The sequence below is a fragment of the Salmo salar genome, chromosome ssa02, assembly GCF_905237065.1.
Source record: "Salmo salar chromosome ssa02, Ssal_v3.1, whole genome shotgun sequence".
Classification (NCBI taxonomy): domain Eukaryota; kingdom Metazoa; phylum Chordata; class Actinopteri; order Salmoniformes; family Salmonidae; genus Salmo; species Salmo salar.
Genome location: NC_059443.1, coordinates 28,389,645 through 28,411,467, shown reverse-complemented (window position 1 = coordinate 28,411,467; position 21,823 = coordinate 28,389,645). Strand labels below are relative to the sequence as shown.

The following is a 21,823-nucleotide window of genomic DNA, read 5'->3' as shown; positions in this document are numbered from 1 at the left end:
ACCTCAGGAAGAAGGAGGGAAAAAAGAGCGAGAGAACAAAACGCATAGGCTTCTGAGGTCAAATGAGTGCTTGCGTAGGACATCTTGAAGTGATTTTCAAACGCGTTGCTACAAAACATGAGCTGGGTCGGACAGGGAGGCAGGCAGGCAGGCCCAGAAGCCTTTTCCCTCACTGCAGAGAGTTAACATAGAAACACACCGCCTGGTGGAACTGCCTGGCTAGCTGTTTCACATGAGGGCTAAACGCCTTAGAGACAAAAAATACAGCATAAACTACCTACTGTAAATTTCATGCACAGTACACTAAAGATACATATTATATGGAGTGAGCAGGCTATACTGACAGCAGAGATGTGAGCGATACCTTTTGGTTTGTTCCACAGTCATTGGTTTGATCATGAACAGACAGAAGTAGGACACCGATGCTTACATTAACCTACATACACCTGATCTGGAGTCCCTTCCAGTCACCTGATAGGAACGCGGTGGTGGCAGTCTATTTTCACAGGCTCTCAGCAATTCCACATTCATTTCAGTGATGGATACATCTTAGAGAAAAATAGGCCTAAAGCAGAACAAGAAAGAACAATTGTTTACTCAGAGAGAAGTAAATGTATTCCTTTGTGACAGTATTGTGACCGAAGACATACATATGGAACTTGTTGTGTACAGTAGTCATGGTGATGTAGCCAATAGAAACATTTGGGGAGCTGACGCCATATTCTAGCCATCCTAATCAGATCAGAGGAGGAGCAGCACAAAGCAGCCAGGAGACCACCCACAGAGAGAGACAGAGAGAGACAGAAAGAAAGAGAAAGTGAGAGAATATAGAAAGAGGGGAATGGAGCGAAAGAGAGAGAGAGAGAGAATGCAGAGAGGAATGGAGTGGAAGAGAAAGATGGCAACTAGGGGCAACATTCCCAGTGTGTGTGTGTGTGTGTGTGTGTGTGTGTGTGTGTGTGTGTGTGTGTGTGTGTGTGTGTGTGTGTGTGTGTGTGTGTGTGTGTGTGTGTGTGTGTGTGTGTGTGTGTGTGTATACGAATAGGTTCTGCTTAATGTCTGAGTGAAGTCAACTCAACGTCTGTTGCATTTCAGGAGGACCAGACTCACAGTGTAAATCTCTACCTGCTCAACAAACAGACAACCTAAAGTAACCTGGCATCGAAAGCTTGCCTGTCTAGGAAAATTTACACACACACACACACACACACACACACACACACACACACACACACACACACACACACACACACACACACACACACACACACACACACACACACTTGAATATATGTTTACAAAGAAGAGACCCTTGAGCTCCTCCGCAGTGCAACAGGACAGTGGGTGAAACTACACCCTCAGAAAACATTTACCCTGGTTCACAGAGAGGGATACTCCAACCCTACAAAATGGCCCCTAAAATGTCTCAGCCCTGAAAGAAACTGAGAAAAGGATTCTCTATCTAGCGTCTCACAGAGAGTAATTTCTGGTTTCGGAAACTATTCCTCTGACCTACTCTAACCTAATTTCATTCAGATTCCTTCCTTATCGTTCCCTCCCTACCACAGCTTAAAACTTGATTTAATAATATTCGCTGCCTGATAGTATGGCTAAGCAGCTTACAGAGAGGAAGGTTAGCAGCACAGTGAGCAAAAAGTGTGAAATGATATCCTGCCGTCATTAAAGCCGGATGATTCCGGTCGGAATATTCAACATGCGGTACAGAACGGGAAGAAACCTCTGGGAATCATCTCTCTCTCCCGGGAACTACAGAGACCATAGAAATGAGTGAGACGTCAGTCGTCCTCTGATCACATTGTAAGAACTCACAGGTTTGGTTTCTCTCTATTTAAAAGCATATGGATCCTACCTGTTCTAATCTGCAGCCTAAGTTACAGCGGATCCAGTCCTACTTACAGATGAATGGTGGATATGTATCTGTCAGTGACAGGATCCACAATCTCCCAGTAGAGCTATTGTATATGATATCAACTACTGCACTGACTGCAGTGAACCATCACCTCTGCAAGGTCTCTCAGAACAACAAAAGGTGTGATATTTCTGATCCTGTCTATGATCCTGAAAGACAATGCATGTCATCTTTGATTATTTTATTTGAGTCCTCGACGATAACATTAATGTTGCCCACGGTGATGCTAAGCGGGAGAGGGACGTTATCTAGATTCCTGGTGACCTCTGACCTTGTCCCTTATCTAGGAGACGCGGAGGACGGGAACGCTGTGGCTTGGGGATGGGGAGGACGGTAATATTGAGACACATCCAGGGGCAGGAAGGGTGACATTGGCGAGCGCACCGCTAGGTGAATCGATAAGCCATAGGCGGCACCTGCGTGTGTTATCAGTGTGCGTGTGCGCATGCGTTATCAACGTTAGGGTGAAGGAAGGTTCTTATCGACACCATGGTGTTTCACACCGCAGGCCACTGCTGGTCTCCTGGTACTCTCCTCTCCTCCTCTCTTCCTTAGCCTCTACGGCCCTTACTCGTTCTTTTTTATCTTCCCTCCTGATTTCCTCACAGAGATGTGGCCTTTACGTTTCCTTTCCACACCTTTCTAGCTCAACAGTTATTGAATTCACGTGGAGATTTACTTGAACAACATTATAGGACATGAAAGTCAATGGGACCTGAAAGCAGGAACCAGTGAGTCAATCCCTGTAATCAACGCTACCACCCCGCATGTTATCAATGTAGAACATTGATTGGATTTTTCAAAGTCACCAAAATACGCTGTTTTAATTGAACTTTGAACAATGAAGACTGTAACCAAAAATCAATAGGGGGTGTTTGTAGCTTGAGTTTTCTACGCATTTTGAATTCTCAATGGGAAGTGTTTTAACCGAATAACAATCACCACTGACCTTGGCTTAGAGACAGATGTGTGCGTCCTGAGACAAACGTGTGCGCTCGTGGGACAGACGTGTGCGCTCGTGGGACAGACGTGTGCGCTCGTGGGACAGACGTGTGCGCTCGTGGGACAGACGTGTGCGCTCGTGGGACAATATGACAATGTCATCAGGATCTGACAGCATTTCAAACGTCATTAATGGTGTGAGACAGACATCCAATACAAGCTATTCAAACTGTCACACCTCTATGTCACTCAGGAAAAATATGATATACATCCATAATGTCCCAGCTGCCCCTCCTCCTCTCCTCTCTTAACCACCAGTGTAATTCCAACCAGTTTCTAACAACAGACATTTGTGCTCTGAGACAGAAAGCAAGGCTAAAGTCTTGGTAAAGAACTGGAGTTCCATGGAGTCAGCAAGCGAGAGATGAAGCAACAGAGAGAGAGTAAGAGAGAGAGAGAGAGAGAGAGAGAGCGAGAGAGAGAGTGAGAGAGAGAGAGAGAGAGAGAGAGAGCGAGAGAGAGAGAGAGAGTGCGAGAGAGAGAGAGAGAGTGCGAGAGAGAGAGAGAGAGAGTGAGATAAATCCATGGTCTATCTGGGTATTCTGCTGGGCTGTGTCCGTCCCCAAGGATCACCATGGCAGAATACGTGACAGCGCCTCTCTCTCTCCCTCCCTACCCCTTCTCCTCCTCCTCTCTCCCCCGTCTACCCCACCTAGCAGTTCCTCACTGGGGCTTAACTGTGACCCAACCCTCCCTACATCCCCTGATGGAGGAAACATTCACTATTCCAGGCATCTCTCTTCTGGCCATTTCTCTCCCTCCGCCCTTGGCACGCTAACATTCTAAGACCTGGGGAATGGCTCCAGCCTATACCATACTGCTATTCAAGAAGTGACTGACTGCTAGTGATGACATAAAAGATGATGACACAGATGATGATGATGACAATGATGAAGGAGAGCACAGTTCCTCCCTTTGTAAAACCTTCAGATAACTCTCAAGGACCAAAAGGTGATTTGTTTCCTGTGAAATAAATGACATTTTCCATCCGGTTCAGTCTTAATGGCTCCTCCACTAATATCGCTGGAGTCTTTAATGTGATAGATGAAGACGTTTATTGCATTCATTTCTGATCCTGACACCAAACACATGCAATTATTCAATGTGCCAGACTCCAATTCTGCTGAGAATAGATAATGAAGTTCTCGTGCGACAGAGACAGAAGAGAGAGAGTGTAAGAGAGAAAAAGAGAAAGTAGAAAATGAGGGAGAAAAGTATTATTAATAGCCAGAAATAATTGAAGACCTTGGCCTTAATCTAACAATATTTAGCAATTGTCATTATACAGAAGTTATTGTTTGTTTGCGTTGCAACACCTTTAAATTTCTCTGTGTGCATACAATGTGTGAAGTGAAGACAAAGTGACACTCATGGAACTCGGCTTACATGTTAACTAAAATTGGATTGAGTCTATGGGGCAGCAGCTGAGGACGTGTGCGCGCGCACACACACACACACACACACACACACACACACACACACACACACACACACACACACACACACACACACACACACACACACACACACACACACACACACACACACACACACAGGCCATCCTTTACGATCTGCCCACTCTAATGAGGCCATTTCAGCATTCCAGTGTGTGTGTGTGTGTGTGTGTGTGTGTGTGTGTGTGTGTGTGTGTGTGTGTGTGTGTGTGGCTGTGTGTGTGTGTGTGTGTGTGTGTGTGTATTACAGTGTCCCAGAGTTCTCTAACAGCCTTCTGTAATAGAACAGTCATACCCACAGCAGTGTTATTTAACATTCAGCCAGGCCACACAGCACAGTGCCTGTGTTTCCACTAGAAGAGGGGAGCAAGGAGGACAAGGAGAAAGAGAGAGAGAGAGAGAGAGAGAGAGAGAGAGAGGGGGGGGGTAGGGAGATGAAAAGAGAAAGATTGAGTGTGAGGGAGAGAGAGAAAGAGAGAGAAAGACAGAGACAGAGAGAGATATAGGGAGACAGAGAAAAAGAGAGAGGGACAGAAAGATGGGTAGAAAGGACAGAGAGCAGAGAGGTATAGAGATGGGTAGAAAGAGGGGTAGAGAGGAAAAGAGAGAAGGAATCAGGGAGGGCAGAGATAGGAGCAGGATGGGGAGAGGGATAAAAACAGAGAAAGAGGGAGAGAGAAGAGGAGACAGGGACAGAGAGAAGAGGAGAGAGGGACAAAGAAAAGAGGAGAAAGGGGAAAAAGACTGCTGTGGATGACTGGTCTCTTTCTCTGGGAGTTATGACCAGATGATATCTCTTTCTGTGCCAGATACAGTCACATTACCTTGGAGCAACAATTTAATATCAAGACAAACTAACAGGGTACTGTTGCTAATTCTTTGGGCAGTGTAGTAGGCTAGCTACTCTGGGTACAATTTAATCAGACTCGTGGTGTTCTGCCCATGATGAATGGGCATCAGCTGAACAATGTAGCAAACAATGGGCCCTTCTTTAAGACACAAACACACGCCGGCTAATTCCTCTCCTTACTGCTCACTCAGAGACAACCTGGTGCTGCATAGGAAATTGCTATTTTTCTTTCCAAAATTCTTTTTAAAAATTATCTGGCGGCAGAGACCATTTATAGCCAATGGTCCGGTCTATTTCCCAGGGCACCAGCTTCTTGGAACGGTCCGGTTCACATTATTTCACCACAAAAGTCCCAGTAGCATAAAATGGACTGGTGGTGGCGATATATCTAATCTATGTTCATCAGCGTAATCACAGGAAACATAACTAATGCCAATGTTAAATAACTTAGATTTTATATACAGACATTTTATATACAGCTAGACTCCAGTGCCAACACAAATAATGACTTGTCCAAAGCCCCAGTGATGGCAAAGTCTTAAAATGAGCATAATCACTTCCTCAGTGCAACCACAGAGCTGAGACTGCAGATTACAAGAGAGTGAGCGAGTGAGAGAGGGAGGGAGAGAGAGAGAGAGAGAGAGAAAGAGGGAAAGTGGGAAAGAGAAAGGGGGAGGGAGAGCAAGAGAGAGATAAAGAGAGAGAGTGAGACCAAATAATACCATAATTAGAGGTCGGCCGATTAATCGTAATGGCCGATTAATTAGGGCCGATTTCAAGTTTTCATAACAATCGGAAATCGGTATTTTTGGACGCCGATTTGGCCGATTTGTATATAAGTATTATTATTTTTTTATCTTTATTTAACTAGGCAAGTCAGTTAAGAACACATTCTTATTTTCAATGACGGCCTAAGAACGGTGGGTTAACTGCCTTGTTCAGGGGCAGAACGACAGATTTTTACCTTGTCAGCTCAGGGATTCAAGAAACCAAAGTAAGTTGCTAGCTGGCATTAAACTTATCTTATAAAAAACAATCAATCAAACATAATCACTAGTTAACCTGTTAGGGCTAGGGGGCAGTATTGACACGGCCGGATAAAAAACGTACCCGATTTAATCTGGTTACTACTCCTGCCCAGTAACTAGAATATGCATATGCTTTGGATAGAAAACACCCTGAAGTTTCTAAAACTGTTTGAATGGTGTCTGTGAGTATAACAGAACTCAAATGGCAGGCCAAAACCTGAGAAGATTCCATGCAGGAAGTGGCCTGTCTGACAAGTTGTGTTTTATCTTGGCTCTTTTTATTGAAGACTGAGGATCTTTGCTCTAACGTGACACTTCCTACGGCTCCCATAGGCTCTCAGAGCCCGGGAAAAAGCTGAACGATATCGAGGCAGCCTCTGGCTGAAACACATTATCGCTTTTGGCAAGTGGCCGAACAGATTACTATGGGCTTAGGCGCGTGCCCGAGTCGACCGAATGCTTTATTTTCTTTCGTCTGTTTACCTAAACGCAGATTCCCGGTCGGAATATTATCGCTTTTTTATGAGAAAAATGGCATAAAAATTGATTTTAAACAGCGGTTGACATGCTTCGAAGTACGGTAATGGAATATTTAGATTTTTTTTGTCACGAATTGCGCCATGCTCGTCACACATATTTACCCTTTCGGATAGTGTCTTGAACGCACGAACAAAACGCCGCTGTTTGGATATAACTATGGATTATTTTGAACCAAACCAACATTTGTTATTGAAGTAGAAGTCCTGGGAGTGCATTCTGACGAAGACAGCAAAGGTAATAACATTTTTCTTATAGTAAATGTGACTTTGCTGAGTGCTAAACTTGCTGGGTGTCTAAATAGCTAGCCCTGTGATGCCGGGCTATCTACTGAGAATATTGCAAAATGTGCTTTCACCGAAAAGCTATTTTAAAATAGGACATATCGAGTGCATAGAGGAGTTCTGTATCTATAATTCTTAAAATAATTGTTATGCTTTTTGTGAACGTTTATCGTGAGTAATTTAGTAAATTCACCGGCAGTGTTCGGTGGGAATGCTAGTCACATGCTAGTCACATGCTAATGTAAAAAGCAGTTTTTTGATATAAATATGAACTTGATTGAACAAAACATGCATGTATTGTATAACATAATGTCCTAGGGTTGTCATCTGATGAAGATCATCAAAGGTTAGTGCTGCATTTAGCTGTGGTTTGGGTTTATGTGACATTATATGCTAGCTTGAAAAATGGGTGTCTGATTATTTCTGGCTGGGTACTCTGCTGACATAATCTAATGTTTTGCTTTCGCTGTAAAGCCTTTTTGAAATCGGACAGTGTGGTTAGATTAACGAGAGTCTTGTCTTTAAAATGGTGTAAAATAGTCATATGTTTGAAAAATTGAAGTTTTTGCATTTTTGAAGGTTTTGGTATAACGCGCCACGGGATTACACTGGCTGTTACGTAGGTGGGACGATTTGGTGCCACCTACCCTAGAGAGGTTAACTACACATGGTTGATGATATTACTAGTTTATCTAGCCTGTCCTGCGTTGCCTATAATCACTTAGGTACACGTTGTTCCAACCATAAACATCAATGCCTTTCTTAAAATCAATACACAAGTATATATTTTTAAACCTGCATATTTAGTTAATATTGCCTGCTAACATGAATTTTTTATAACTAGGGAAAATGTGTCACTTCTCTTGCAAACAGAGTCAGGGTATATGCAGCAGTTTGGGCCGCCTGGCTCGTTGCGAACTGTGAAGACTATTTATTCCAAACAAAGACAGCCGACTTCGCCAAACGGGGGATGATTTAACAAAAGCGCATTTGCGAAAAAAGCACAATCGTTGCACAACTGTACCTAACCATAAACATCAATGCCTTTCTTAAAATCAATACACAGAAGTATATATTTTTAAACCTGCATATTTAGCTAAAAGAAATCCAGGTTAGCAGGCAATATTAACCAGGTGAAATTGTGTCATTTTGCGTTCATTGCACGCAGTCAGGGTATATGCAACAGTTTGGGCCGCCTGGCTCGTTGCAAACTAATTTGGCAGAATTCTACGTAATTATGACATAACATTGAAGGTTGTGCAATGTAACAGGAATAACGTTTTGTTTTCGAGATGATAGTTTCCGGATTCGACCATATTAATGACCTAAGGCTCGTATTTCTGTATGTTATTATGTTATAATTAAGTCTATGATTTGATAGAGCAGTCTGACTGAGCGATGGTAGGCAGCAGCAGGCTCGTAAGCATTCATTCAAAATAGCACTTTCGTGCGTTTTGCCAGCAGCCCTTCGCAATGCATTGCACTGTTTATGACTTCAAGCCTGTCAACTCCCAAGATTAGGCTGGTGTAACCGATGTTAAATGGCTAGCTAGTTAGCCGGGTGCGCGCTAATAGTGTTTCAAACGTCACTCGCTCTGAGACTTGGAGTAGTTGTTTCCCCTTGCTCTACATGGGTAACGCTGCTTCGAGGGTGGCTTTTGTCGATGTGTTCCTGGTTCAAGCCCAGGTAGGAGCGAGGAGAGGGACGGAAGCTATACTGTTACACTGGCAATACTAAAGTGCCTATAAGAACATCCAATAGTCAAAGGTATATGAAATACAAATTGTATAGAGAGAAATAGTCCTAAAATTCCTATAATAACTACAACCTAAAACATCTTACCTGGGAATATTGAAGACTCATGTTAAAAGGAATCACCAGCTTTCATATGTTCTCAGGTTCTGAGCAAGGAACTTAAACGTTAGCTTTTTTACATGGCACATATTGCACTTTTACTTTCTTCTCCAACACTTTGTTTTTGCATTATTTAAACCAAATTGAACATGTTTCATTATTTATTTGAGGCTAAATTGATTTTATTGATGTATTATATTAAGTTAAAATAAGTATTCTTTCAGTATTGTTGTAATTGTCATTATTACAAAACAAAAAAAAACAAGGGGCGATTAATCGGTATCGGCTTTTTTGGCCCCCCAATAATCGGTATCGGCGTTGAAAAATCATAATCGGTCGACCTCTAGCCATAATAATAATAATTCAAAATCAAGAAAAGAGCTGTTAAATTCTACAACCACCTAAAAGGAAGCGATTTCCAAACCTTCTATAACAAAGCCATCACCTACAGAGAGATGAACCTGGAGAAGAGTCCCCAAAGCAAGCTGGTCCTGGGGCTCTGTTTACAAACACAAACAGACCCCACAGAGCCCCAGGACAGCAACACAATTAGACCCAACCAAATCATGAGAAAACAAAAAGATAATTACTTGACACATTGGAAAGAATTAACAAAAAAACTGAGCAAACTAGAATGCTATTTGGCCCTAAACAGAGAGTACACCGTGGAAGAATACCTGACCACTGTGACTGACCGAAACTTAAGGAAAGCTTTGACTATGTACAGACTCAGTGAGCATAGCCTTGCTATTGAGAAAGGCCGCCGTGGGCAGACCTGGCTCTCAAGAGAAGACGGGTATGTGCACACTGCCCACAAAATAAGGTGGAAACTGAGCTGCACTTCCTAACCTCCTGCCAAATGTATGACCACATAAGAGAGACATATTTCCCTCAGATTACACAGATCCACTCCTCCCAGAGTGCTAAGAGCCTTGGCGTGACCCTGGACAACACCCTGTCGTTCTCCGCTAACATCAAGGCGGTGACCCGATCCTGAAGATTCATGCTCTACAACATTCGCAGAGTCCGACCCTGCCTCACACAGGAAGCGGCGCAGGTCCTAATCCAGGCACTTGTCATCTCCCATCTGGATTACTGCAACTCGCTGTTGGCTGGGCTCCCTGCCTGTGCCATTAAACCCCTACAACTCATCCAGAACGCCGCAGCCCGTCTGGTGTTCAACCTTCCCAAGTTCTCTCACGTCACCCCGCTCCTCCGCAAACTCCACTGGCTTCCAGTTGAAGCTCGCATCTGCTACAAGACCATGGTGCTTGCCTATGGAGCTGTGATGGGAACGGCACCTCCGTACATTCAGGCTCTGATCAGTCCCTACACCCAAAGAAGGGCACATCCACCTCTGGCCTGCTCGCCTCCCTACCTCTTTGGAAGCACAGTTCCCGCTCAGCCCAGTCAATACTGTTCACTGCTCTGGCACCCCAATGGTGGAACAAGCTCCCTCACGACGCCAGGACAGTGGAGTCAATCACCACCTTCCGGAGACACCTGAAACCCCACCTCTTTAAGGAATACCTGGGATAGGATTAAGTAATCCTTCTAACCCCCCCCCCAAAAAAAGATATAGATGTACTATTGTAAAGTGGTTGTTCCACTGGATATCATAAGGTGAATGCACCAATTTGTAAGTCGCTCTGGATAAGAGCGTCTGCTTAATGACGTAAATGTAAATGAATTAGAAAACAAACCCAATTTTGATAAACTCCCATATCTATTGGGTTAAATACCACAGTGTGCCATCACAGCAGCAAGATTTGCGACCTGTTGAGACAAGAAATGGGCAACCAGTGAAGAACAAACACCATTGTAAATACAACCCATATTTATGTTTATTTATTTTCCCTTTTGTGATTTAACTATTTGCACATAATATGACATTTGTAAAGTCTTTATTCTTTTGGAACTTTTGTGAGTGTAATGTTTACTGTAAACATTGTATCGTTTTTTTCCCAATTTTGTTTATTATCTAGTTCACTTGCATTGAAAATGTTATCATATGTTTCCCATGCCAATAAAGCCCTTAAATTGAATTGAATTGAGAGAGAGAAAGAGTTCAGTCAGTGCCAGGGGCGGGCTTAGTGATTTGGAGGCCTCAGTCAGAGACCAGTCTGTATTACCTTTTAATTTGAACACAACCAGTCATGATCTTTTTATCTGATTGTCAAATAATCACTTCAAAAGTAGGTTACCTTCGCACATTCATCCAAAAATAATTCCAGCATCCAAACAGTGCACTGTGCACCCACCAACTTTCCTTCAATTCGCAAGAGGCTAAAACTATCTCACCGACGAAAGCATCCGAGCTAGCGAAACAGCACCCCTCTGTCTTACTATATGTAGCCCATATATCTGGTGCGGGTTTCGTTGGAAGGAGTGGACCAAAGCGCAGCGTGGTAAGTGTTCATGATTTTTATTATCAAAAAACACTCAAACAAAATAACGTGAGGGAAAAACGAAAGCGCACAGTTCTGTCAGGTACAGAATAACAAAACAGAAAACAACTACCCACAAAACACAGGTGGGAAAAGGCTGCCTAAGTATGATTCCCAATCAGAGACAACGATAGACAGCTGCCTCAGATTGGGAACCCTACTCGGCCAAAACAAAGAAATAGATAACATAGAATGCCCACGCCACATCACACCCTGACCTAACCAAATAGAGAAATAAAACGTCTCTGTAAGGTCAGGGCGTGACAGTACCCCCCCCCCGAAGGGTGCGGACTCCCGGCCGCAAACCTGAACCTATAGGGGAGGGTCCAGGTGGGCATCAACCCTTGGTGGCGGTTCCGATTCGGGGCGTTGCCCCCGCTCCGCTCCCTGATCCCTCTGCTTTTGTGTCACCGGACCGTGGATCGTCGCCGGAGGAACCGGACCGTGGATCAACTGGACCGTGGATCAACCGGACCGTGGATCAGCGCCGGAGGCTCCGAATTGGGAACCCCCGCTGGAGGTTCTGGACTGGAGACCGCCGCTGGAGACTCCGGACTGCAGACCGCCGCTGGAGACTCCGGACTGCAGACCGCCGCTGGAGACTCCGGACTGCAGGCCGTCTCAGGAGGCTCCGGACTGCAGGCCGTCTCAGGAGGCTCCGGACTGAAGGCCGTCTCAGGAGGCTCCGGACTGAAGGCCGTCTCAGGAGGCTCGGGACTGAAGGCCGTCTCAGGAGGCTCGGGACTGAAGGCCGTCTCAGGTGGTTCCGGAATGTAGGCCGTCTCAGGAGGCTCCGGACTGGGAACTGTCGCCGGAAGCTCTGGACTGGGAACTGTCGCCGGAAGCTCCGAATTGGGAACCCCCGCTGGAGGTTCTGGACTGGAGACCGCCGCTGGAGACTCCGGACTGCAGACCGCCGCTGGAGACTCCGGACTGCAGACCGCCGCTGGAGACTCCGGACTGCAGGCCGTCTCAGGAGGCTCCGGACTGCAGGCCGTCTCAGGAGGCTCCGGACTGCAGGCCGTCTCAGGAGGCTCCGGACTGGGAACTGTCGCCGGAAGCTCTGGACTGGGAACTGTCGCCGGAAGCTCTGGACTGGGAACTGTCGCCGGAAGCTCTGGACTGGGAACTGTCGCCAGAAGCTCTGGACTGGGAACTGTCGCCAGAAGCTCTGGAACGGGAAGGCGCACTGGAGGCCTGATGTGTGGGGCTGGCACAGGTGGCGCCAGACTGGTAACACGCACCTCAGGGCGAGTGCGGAGAGCAGGAACAGGACACACCGGACTGAGCAGGCGCACTGGAGGCCTAGTGCATGGAGCCGGGACAGGTGGCACCAGACTGGTGACACGCACTTCAGGGAGAGTGCAGGGAGCAGGCACAGGACATACCTGACTGGGAACACGCACTTCAGGGAGTGTGGGGAGCAGGCACAGGACGTACAGGGCTGTGGAGGCGCACTGGAGACCTGATGCGTAGAACCGGTGCAGGATATACTGGACCATGAAGGCGCACTGGAGGTCTGGAGCGTAGAGCTAGCACAACCCATCCTGGCTGAATACTCACTTTAGTCCGGCACGTGCGGGATGCTGGCACAGGACGAACTGGGCTGTGAAGGCGCACTGGCGACACAGTGCGTAGAGCTGGCGCAGGATATCCTGGGCCGAGGAGACACACTGGAGACCAGGAGCGCTGAGCCGGCACAATCCGTCCTGGCTGAATGCTCACTTTAGCCCGGCAAATGCGGGGAGCAGGCAACAAGCACACCGGGCTGTGAATGCGCACTGGAGAAACAGTGCGCATCACCGCATAACACGGTCCCCGACTGGTCACATGCTCCCCACGGTAAGCATGGGAAGTTGGCTCAGGTCTCAACCCTGACTCTGCCAATCTCCCCATGTGCCTCTCGTGCTTCCGTCGTTGCCGTGCTAGTTCCTCGTATCGTCGTCGTTCTGCTCTCACTGCTTCAATCTCCTCCTTCGAACGGCAATACTCCCCGGCCTGCCTCCAGGGTATGATTCCCAATCAGAGACAACGATAGACAGCTGCCTCTGATTGGGAACCATACTCGGCCAAAACAAAGAAATAGATAACATAGAATGCCCACCCCACACCACACCCTGACCTAACCAAATAGAGAACTAAAACGGCTCTCTAAGGTCAGGGCGTGACAATATCTGATGCTGTCTGGCCAAAAAAGAGTATGACATGCCAGACAGCGTCAGATAAATGGGCTACACATAATGTAATGTCCTCTGCTTAGACAACGATGGCAGTTTTATCAGCAGCACCTGCCTTTTTACTGAAGAAATGTGTATTGTATCCTCCTAGAGTCCAAGTACCCAGGGCTGGGTCGAGAACCAGTCCTTCCTAAATAGCAAAATGGGGTGGAGACCAGACGTAAACCATTGCAATGTTGCAAACTAGCATACGGACCAACTCTCTGCAAAATGTGTCCTATCCGGTCAGAAAACAGTGCCGAACATAACACCTGGCAATACGCATGTGGGGGAGGGTTCTTGAAAACACCCAATCAAAATATTGCCCCTAGGAGCCAGAGACCATTCAAACTGTTTTTGCAATACAAAATTCTCCACACAGCGACGCGATTTTGGAGGTATGGCAACGTGAGACTACTTCTAAACAAACATATGGAATTGTTTTAAGATGCTCATACCACGGACGATTTAGATATTTGATTTAGAATTTTAAGATACAAAAACTATTATTTGATGAAATATTACATTTGGCCTTACTGCTATTATCCTATAGAAACTAATTGAATGACATATTCATACATGAAAAAACCTGTATACCTTTGACGTGGAAATGCCCTATTCACTTCCATTCATTTTTCACCCTGGTACCGAGTTATCTAATTTGACAAACACTGCTGTAGCTCTGCCACCTTCCGCCAACATCGGTGGATATCTCTATCTTAAACACAGATTATGATGGAGATGTATTTATTGTCTCGAGCGGAGGGGGGGGGGGTAGAATTTATTTTAATATTATTTTAAAATGCCCAGCTCATGAGGTCCATTGATGATGTGAGGCCTGAGGCAATTGCCTCTTCTACCTAATGGTAAGTCCACCAGTGGTCAGATTCTCTATACACAAGCAGGGAGAGACGATGCTCATTATGAACTGACAGGTGGTAGGGAGAGCGGGACAAGGAGAGAGAGAGTGAGAGAAAGAGACAGAGAGTGACAGAGAAGGCAGTGAGCACCAGTCCAGGCCAGTGTTATGTAAAGTCCTAAGAGAGATGTTGATCCGTGGCCTGGACCTCAGAAAGAAAGAGGGTGAAAGGAAAGAAAAGGACAGAGGAACATAGAGAGAGACAGAGAGAGAGAGAGAGAGACAGAGAGAGAGACAGAGAGAGACAGAGAGAGAGAGACAGAGAGAGACAGAGAGAGAGACAGAGAGAGACACAGAGAGAGACAGAGGGAGAGAGAAAGAGACAGAGAGAAAGAGACAGACAGAGAGCGAGAGAGAGAGAGAGAGAGAGAGAGAGAGAGAGAGGGCAGCAAAGAGTAATTGCCCATCACTCTTATAATCTGTGTAGGGCTTTGCAAGAATACAGGGACATGGGAGGAGGGGACATCCCCAGAGATTTTACACTACATGACTTCTAAAATCTTAACAACTTGGACGTGGTCACATTTCATGATTTCCTTGTCCCAAATATTTCCTTCCTTCCATCCTCAACCCCAGGACGTGGCTGCTCACATTACACAATGATTCCCTAGATGATCCTGCCCTGCGTTTCTCGGTTGTCGTAGGAAGAAAATGCTGACACGCAAACAGTGAGCTGTTTTATAGGTGTGCACATTATTATGTGCAGAAACATTTTTAAAAAGCCGGAGGCGCAGAATATGAACTTAAAATGAAATAATAACGATAATATGAATTTATCTTTTTGGTTTATGTCATGGTAGGACACAGATGTATTATTGGTAGAGTTTGTTTTGCGTGGTGGGTGGAGATTTCACTTAAGGACCAATGGAATGAGCAAACTGCGCTTATCTGGGGCACCGGGCCATGTAAAACGAACTTGCACATTGAAGGCAGCCAAGTTCTCTCCACAGCTCCACCAATCTGTCCTCCATCACCTCGGTCCACACGGTGCGTGTTGTTGTTGCTTTCCTTTACGCCATCATTGCTTTGGTCTCACATGCTGACTGCTCATTGGCTATTGGCAGCAGTCCTTGCCCAATCTCGTCGTAGCACTGCTCATACTACAAGATGCACAACCAAAATTATCGGGACATATGACAGGGGTCTGGAGAACGCAACAGCCATCATCGGTGCGTCCTTGACCCACTCAAACTATGCGAGTCCCGACGTATTGATCCTAGCCCAAGTTCAAAGGATTTCACCCCGATCTGGGACGGCAAAAACGTGGGGAATTTGTGGCAAAATTGTGTAGTGTAGAGCTGTTCAGTTAGTTAATGCAATCCCTGGTTTGCCTGTACCATCACCGCCTTCATAAGCTGAACAGATAAGGTTATCATTAACCAAAGCAAGATCAGCAAACATTCACACTGGCTGCTGTCTCCTCAGTCTCTCTACACCTTGTGTACTTGAATTTCCAACTGGAAAAGGGAAAGGCTTAGAGACCACAGGAGTTAAGCCTTATCTTTCACCTAGAACATCTCTTTAGATACCAATCTAAAGCACCGCATTGAGGGCTTGGGAAGAAAATCTATGTTACTTCAACACAAAAGAGCAAGCAAGCAGAATTTCCCTGCCAACGCATTTAACATTTACATCCTAGTGTCTACGGCCTTATCGGCTTCCTCATCAACACACGCGCGCATGCAAGCACACTCACACACACACACACACACGCGCATGCAAGCATTGCTATACATTGGGAAAACATTCTCTAATACTTTCATCATTCTGATGTTAGTTTCTCTGTCCACAGAATAATGTGTCTGGTTGGCTTCCTAGTGACAAACACTGGCCCAGAGGACTAGGACTACTGAGATGATAGGACAGCCCTGATGCAGTACACATAAATACATTACAAATCCTATCTAATGACTGTTCATAGAAATAAATTACTGAACTGCATACAGTACCACCACAGTATTGTCTGTCTATGAATTCAATCCATGATACCACACAATAAACACAATAGGCATTAACATCAAATATTGTTGTATTGCACTGAAAAATGTGCCAATCATTTCACCAGCTGTCCAAATTTCATTGGTTTTGAACTCACCTCATCAAAGCCACTGTCCTCTTTCTTGAAAGCTGAAAATAGAGAGAAGAAGAAAATCAAGCTCACATTGACGTCTTTTGAACAGGGAACAAAAACTGTGACTACAACCACAGTGTACACTCACTCATAACCCACACACACACGTACAGTACGCACACACACAGCCCTCTAATGGTGTCCTGATTTCCTATTCGTGTGATATAGATTCATTATGCTTCCTTCATTAAGGCAGACAGTCCGAGGTCAATCAACATGCTCCGACACTGGCAGCGTTCAGAAGAAGAGTTTGTTTGTGCTTTATTAGACTGACCTTTCAGACACTGCATCATCATTAGTAGACTAGTGAATGGCTGGGAACACACCTGGGTTCACTTCAAATAGTATTGGAAATCTTTAAATATACTTTAGCTGTGCTTGATCGATCTTGCCTGGCGCAACAGAACCCAATAGAATAGTCCCAAAAGTGCACACCCCACCCACATGGCATTCTAGGCAGGCTTAAACAAATGCTAAGTAATTTTGAAAGATTTCAAACAATATTTGAACCCAGGTGTGGCAGGGAAAGAGCAACACAACACTAGCAGCCCATTGTTGTGACTGAGGAGGTCTTGTCTTCTCTCTCCACTATAAATATAATTACAGGAAGTCATAGTGATTGCACTGGACAGCTATATTCTTCGTATTTATGAAAAGGAAGGTAAACAATGCTGTGTTGCCGGTGTGATTGTTTCCTCCTTGACAGCTAGATGTACTGTATGGCACATTCAGTGCCAACCAGATCTTATCTTTAGCTTTGTTTTTAACTGTGAAAGACAAACCAATCCACATTGCCTGGGAGGAGTGCTGAAAAATGCTTTTCGGAAACATAGCCTAATAAATATATTTTTCATTACAAATTTCTCATAATTAAGTCAATAATAATTATCTGATTGGAGGGTATCACAACTAATCTGTCACAATGAGAAAGGGGAAGTTGCAGATGGGAGTAACAGTATTTTGTTTGGCCTTGATGTAAAATGACTTATTCATGTCAATGGCATTGTTTTGAGGCAGAGTCATCTAGACGCGGAGCCAAAGAATTGCATCTTTCTCATCATAGAACAGAGACACATAGAGGAGAGGAGAATTTCCTCAAAGTAGAAAACACAGCAGGATCATTACAACTACAGTAAATGGGGACTTGAGTCAATACACAAGACTCTGTACCATTGTTATTAGTTTGAACACTCCTTCACATACAAGTCTGACATATTGAACATTTCCAAAACAGAACTAAACATGGACTCGTATTCTAGAACATAAATATAAGATACTGTAAATGATATCACCTGTCTACAAGTCACTGTGTTATACCATGGTAAGGAGGAGCATAGAAAAGAAAGAATAGTCTACATCAACTGCATGCATTTCTGATCATCAAGGAAAGAACTGTGTGGGAGTCATACAACATAAAGGGAGAAAAACAGGGAGACAATTTTTGCCCAACTTCACTCGAAAGTAAAGAAGAAAAAACAAATACTCTCACATTTCAGAAAACCAAATCGGCCCATAACTTCTACTGCTTTCCTTTATATCCTACATGAAACATATCCCCCTTGAAGCTACAACTAAACTAACCTCCTTAAATCACTCAGACTACATTTGTATTCCATGCTTATGGGATGAATGTGAATTTGTAAGCAGAGGAACAAGCTAAAATAAAATGCATGCCATTCTCTTTCCAAACGAAGACGACAAACGATGCAACGTTTCATCCGTGTGGGATATATATATTAATTATTCAACAGTAAAGCAAGTTATTATTTATGGTGACAAAGTAAAATATAAAGGTTAAATAAAGGTTAAATAAAAGTTGTTTTATATATATTGACATATACAGTTGGCCAGGGTTCCACAACTGGCGGCCCACGGGTGATTTTTTTTTTTTAATAAAATCAGACTTTTTTAATTATTGTTATTATTGTTGGACATAAAAAATAATAATTGGGAAATCGGTTCCAAAGTATTCCCACACATAATACAGAGATATACAGTGTATGCGATCGTGTACAAATGTAAGAAAGGTTTAAAATTCTTATGTTTTAGTCAATTTGCAGTCTACAAATGATTTGTGATTATGTTCCGGCCCCCTGACCATCCGCTCAAGAAAAAATCAGCCCGTAGCTGAATCTAGTTGATGATCCCTGAAGTAGGCCAACAGTCTCATCCCGGCTAACCTCAGAAGGCTGCATTGTCATAGTGATGTACTGTAAATACACAGTAACAGTCAAAAGACAAGGATAGAGTTGTGATTTTGCAGATCCTACTGTACATGAGCTTAGCACAGTTAGCAATTGACATGCAAGGTGGTAGCATAGCCTGGAATAGCAAGGTAGGATAAATAGCCTACAATCATGGTCCACATCAAATTGGACCATGCTTGTAGCTTGATTGTAGCTAGAGCTACAATCATGCCAGCTAGAATGATTGTAGCTGGCAGCATCATTATAAAGTACCCGCAAAACACCAGTCTTAACATCAACAGTGAAGAGGCGACTCCGAGATGCTGGCCTTCTAAGAAGAGTTGCAAAGAAAAAGCCATATCTCAGAATGGCCAATAAAAAGAAAAGATTAAGATGGGCAAAAGAACACAGAAACTGGACAGAGGAACTCTGCCTAGAAGGCCAGCATCCTGGAGTCACCTCTTCTCTGTTGACGTTGAGACTGGTGTTTTGCGGGTACTATTTAATGAATCTGCCAGTTGAGGAGAGGAGGACTTGTGAGGCGTCTGTTTCTCAAACTAGACACTCTAATGTACTTGTCCTCTTGCTCAGTTGTGCACCGGGGCCTCCCACTCTTCTTTCTATTCTGGATAGAGCCAGTTTGCGCTGTTCTGTGAAGGGAGTAGTTCACAGCGTTATACGAGATATTCAGTTTCTTGGCCATTTGTCGCATGGAATAACCTTCATTTCTCAGAACAAGAATAGACTGACGAGTTTCAGAAGACAGTGCTTTGTTTCTGGCCATTTTGAGCCTGTAATCGAACCCACAAATGCTGATGCTTCAGATACTCAACTAGTCTAAAGAAGGACAGTTTTATTTCTTCTTTAATCAGAACAACAGTTTTCAGGTGTGCTAACATCATTGCAAAAGGGTTTTCTAATGATCAATTAGTCTATTAAAATGATCAACTTGGATTAGCTAACACAACGTGCCATTGGAACACAGGAGTGATGATTGCTGATAATGGGCCTCTGTACGCCTATGTAGATATTCCATTAAAAATCAGCCGTTTCCAGCTACAATAGTCATTAAAACATTAATAATATCTACACAGTATTACTGATCAATTTGATGTTATTTTAATGGACAAAAAATGTGCTTTTCTTTCAAAAACAAGGACATTTCTAAGTGACCCCAAACTTTTGAACAGTAGTGTAGGTTAAAGGATTATGGTTAGGGTTAAGGGAAGGGTTAACTAGAAGGGTTAAGGTTAGTATTAGGGTTATGGGGAAGGGTTAGCTAACATGCTAAGTAGTTGCAAAGTAGCTAGAATTCTAAACTTGTCCATGATGAGCTTTGAACTCGCAACCTTTCCACCCCGACCAACCACCCTACCTTCGTTTTTGTTGCCATAAGTAACAATCTGTCTTATGTAATCATACCAAAGGTAACATATTGTACTAATTTGAGGGTCCAGAATTTTCAATTACTATGTTACGTCTAGTCTATGAGACCAGGCTGAACTATGATGTGACATTGAGTGTGAGTGTATTATTAGGACATGTATGGAAATAATAATATCTACTGGAATACATTAGGGATGTCGCATTATGACTTGGTTACAAGAAGCCTAACTTCTCAAACTAAGCTGTAACGCTCTTTGTTAAACCGTCCGTGAAACACAGACAGACAGTGAGTGATCAATCAATGCCTATATAGTGCAGTGCACCACGTTGATGCGCTGATGCAGATATCAGCAGCAACAGTGACCAACATGGACAAGGACAATCCATGCAGCAGAAAAGTCAATGCCGACCTTTTTTTTCATGCAGCCTCATATTGGTAAATGTTCCCTATTCTTGTTGCATCTGAGCCGTTAATTTGGGGGGAGACAAATCACATAGGGGGTGAATTTTGGTGAGCCTTTAATGCACCAAACCGTATAGACCAACACCGGGATGAGAGAGAGAGATAGAGAGGGAGAGAGAGAGAGAGGAGAGAGAGAGAGAGAGAGAGAGAGAGAGAGAGATGCAGTGTGTGTACCTGCTTAGATGCCTGAGTTTACGCACGCGGACCATTTGGATAGCAAGCTTCTTCCAGTTTTACAATAAGCACATCGGCAATTACCGATGTTTATATGGCAGTAATGATAACACTCAACATGAACTAACCATTTACAATATTCACATAGCTAATATGACAGCCATGTATTTAGAATGCAATCTGGTTAATGTAATTTACCGTCACAGTGTAACAATGTGTTGAATGGCAGCATCACAATGACAGTTATTGCCATAATGCATCATCGTAATGTCGTAAAAGTGATTGCCACAAGTGTGAATGCCACCTGTGTTTTTTGTGTAAAGCTTTTTGTAATAGTGAAATTCCGCTATCGTCCCGACTAGCTGGGGTGGACATTATTAGAATAACTTAGTTCCCTAGGCTACAGCAGCACCGTTTTCCATAACCGTTAGTACTGCGATAGGCTATGCATTGTTGCACTATAACCGCTACAGTAGGGGTAGGCTACTTACCTATGCGACTGAAGCTCTCTGACAAAGTTCTTCGCAACTTTTTCATTTTGCCGATTTTTTCAGAAGGTTGCGAAGCTGGCATCAGGTCACACATCTTGACGGTTGTATTGTAGCAGACAGTGATCTTCGCACAACTGGAGAGGAGAACAGGGTTCAAACCAAGGGGTTCTCCGTTCCACTACGCTGTCAAAAAACAGGAAACGTTTATGCTAACGCTTTTGTTTTCAAAAACACATTGGTGTACTCTTCTCAGGTTTTCTTTGTATCCAACTACATTTCTAAAGTCGGGATTTTCCACAAGATGCCGAGTATGAAGCTGTAAAATAAAACATGCGCTGGCTGATTCTCTGTTCTCTCTCTGAAACTGAACGGGTTGTTGAGTTCTTTCTTTCTCCCAGTCTCTCTCTCACTCACTCTCTGCTCTGCTCCCCTGCAATCTGGTTGTCATTTTTGGGATTCTCTCTCTCCGG

General features: G+C 44.2%; 1 protein-coding gene across 5 annotated transcripts in view; it reads right to left on the bottom strand.

Moving 5' to 3' along the window:
• The window catches only part of LOC106579405 (cyclin-dependent kinase 14), a 215,627-nt gene extending 193,804 nt beyond the window's left edge, over positions 1-21,823 (bottom strand). For 3 of the 5 annotated variants that reach the window (XM_014159277.2, XM_045701627.1, XM_045701603.1), the window contains exons 1-2: positions 21,354-21,823; positions 16,618-16,649 (exon numbers count right to left, since the gene is read on the bottom strand). In XM_014159277.2, coding sequence (XP_014014752.1) covers positions 16,618-16,649; positions 21,354-21,447 — 126 coding nt within the window. In that variant the 5' untranslated portion in view covers positions 21,448-21,823. Of the gene's footprint in view, positions 1-430; positions 566-16,617; positions 16,650-20,862; positions 21,037-21,353 lie in introns of those variants that run through there. The other 2 variants (XM_045701610.1, XM_045701614.1) reach the window with 2 other exon arrangements.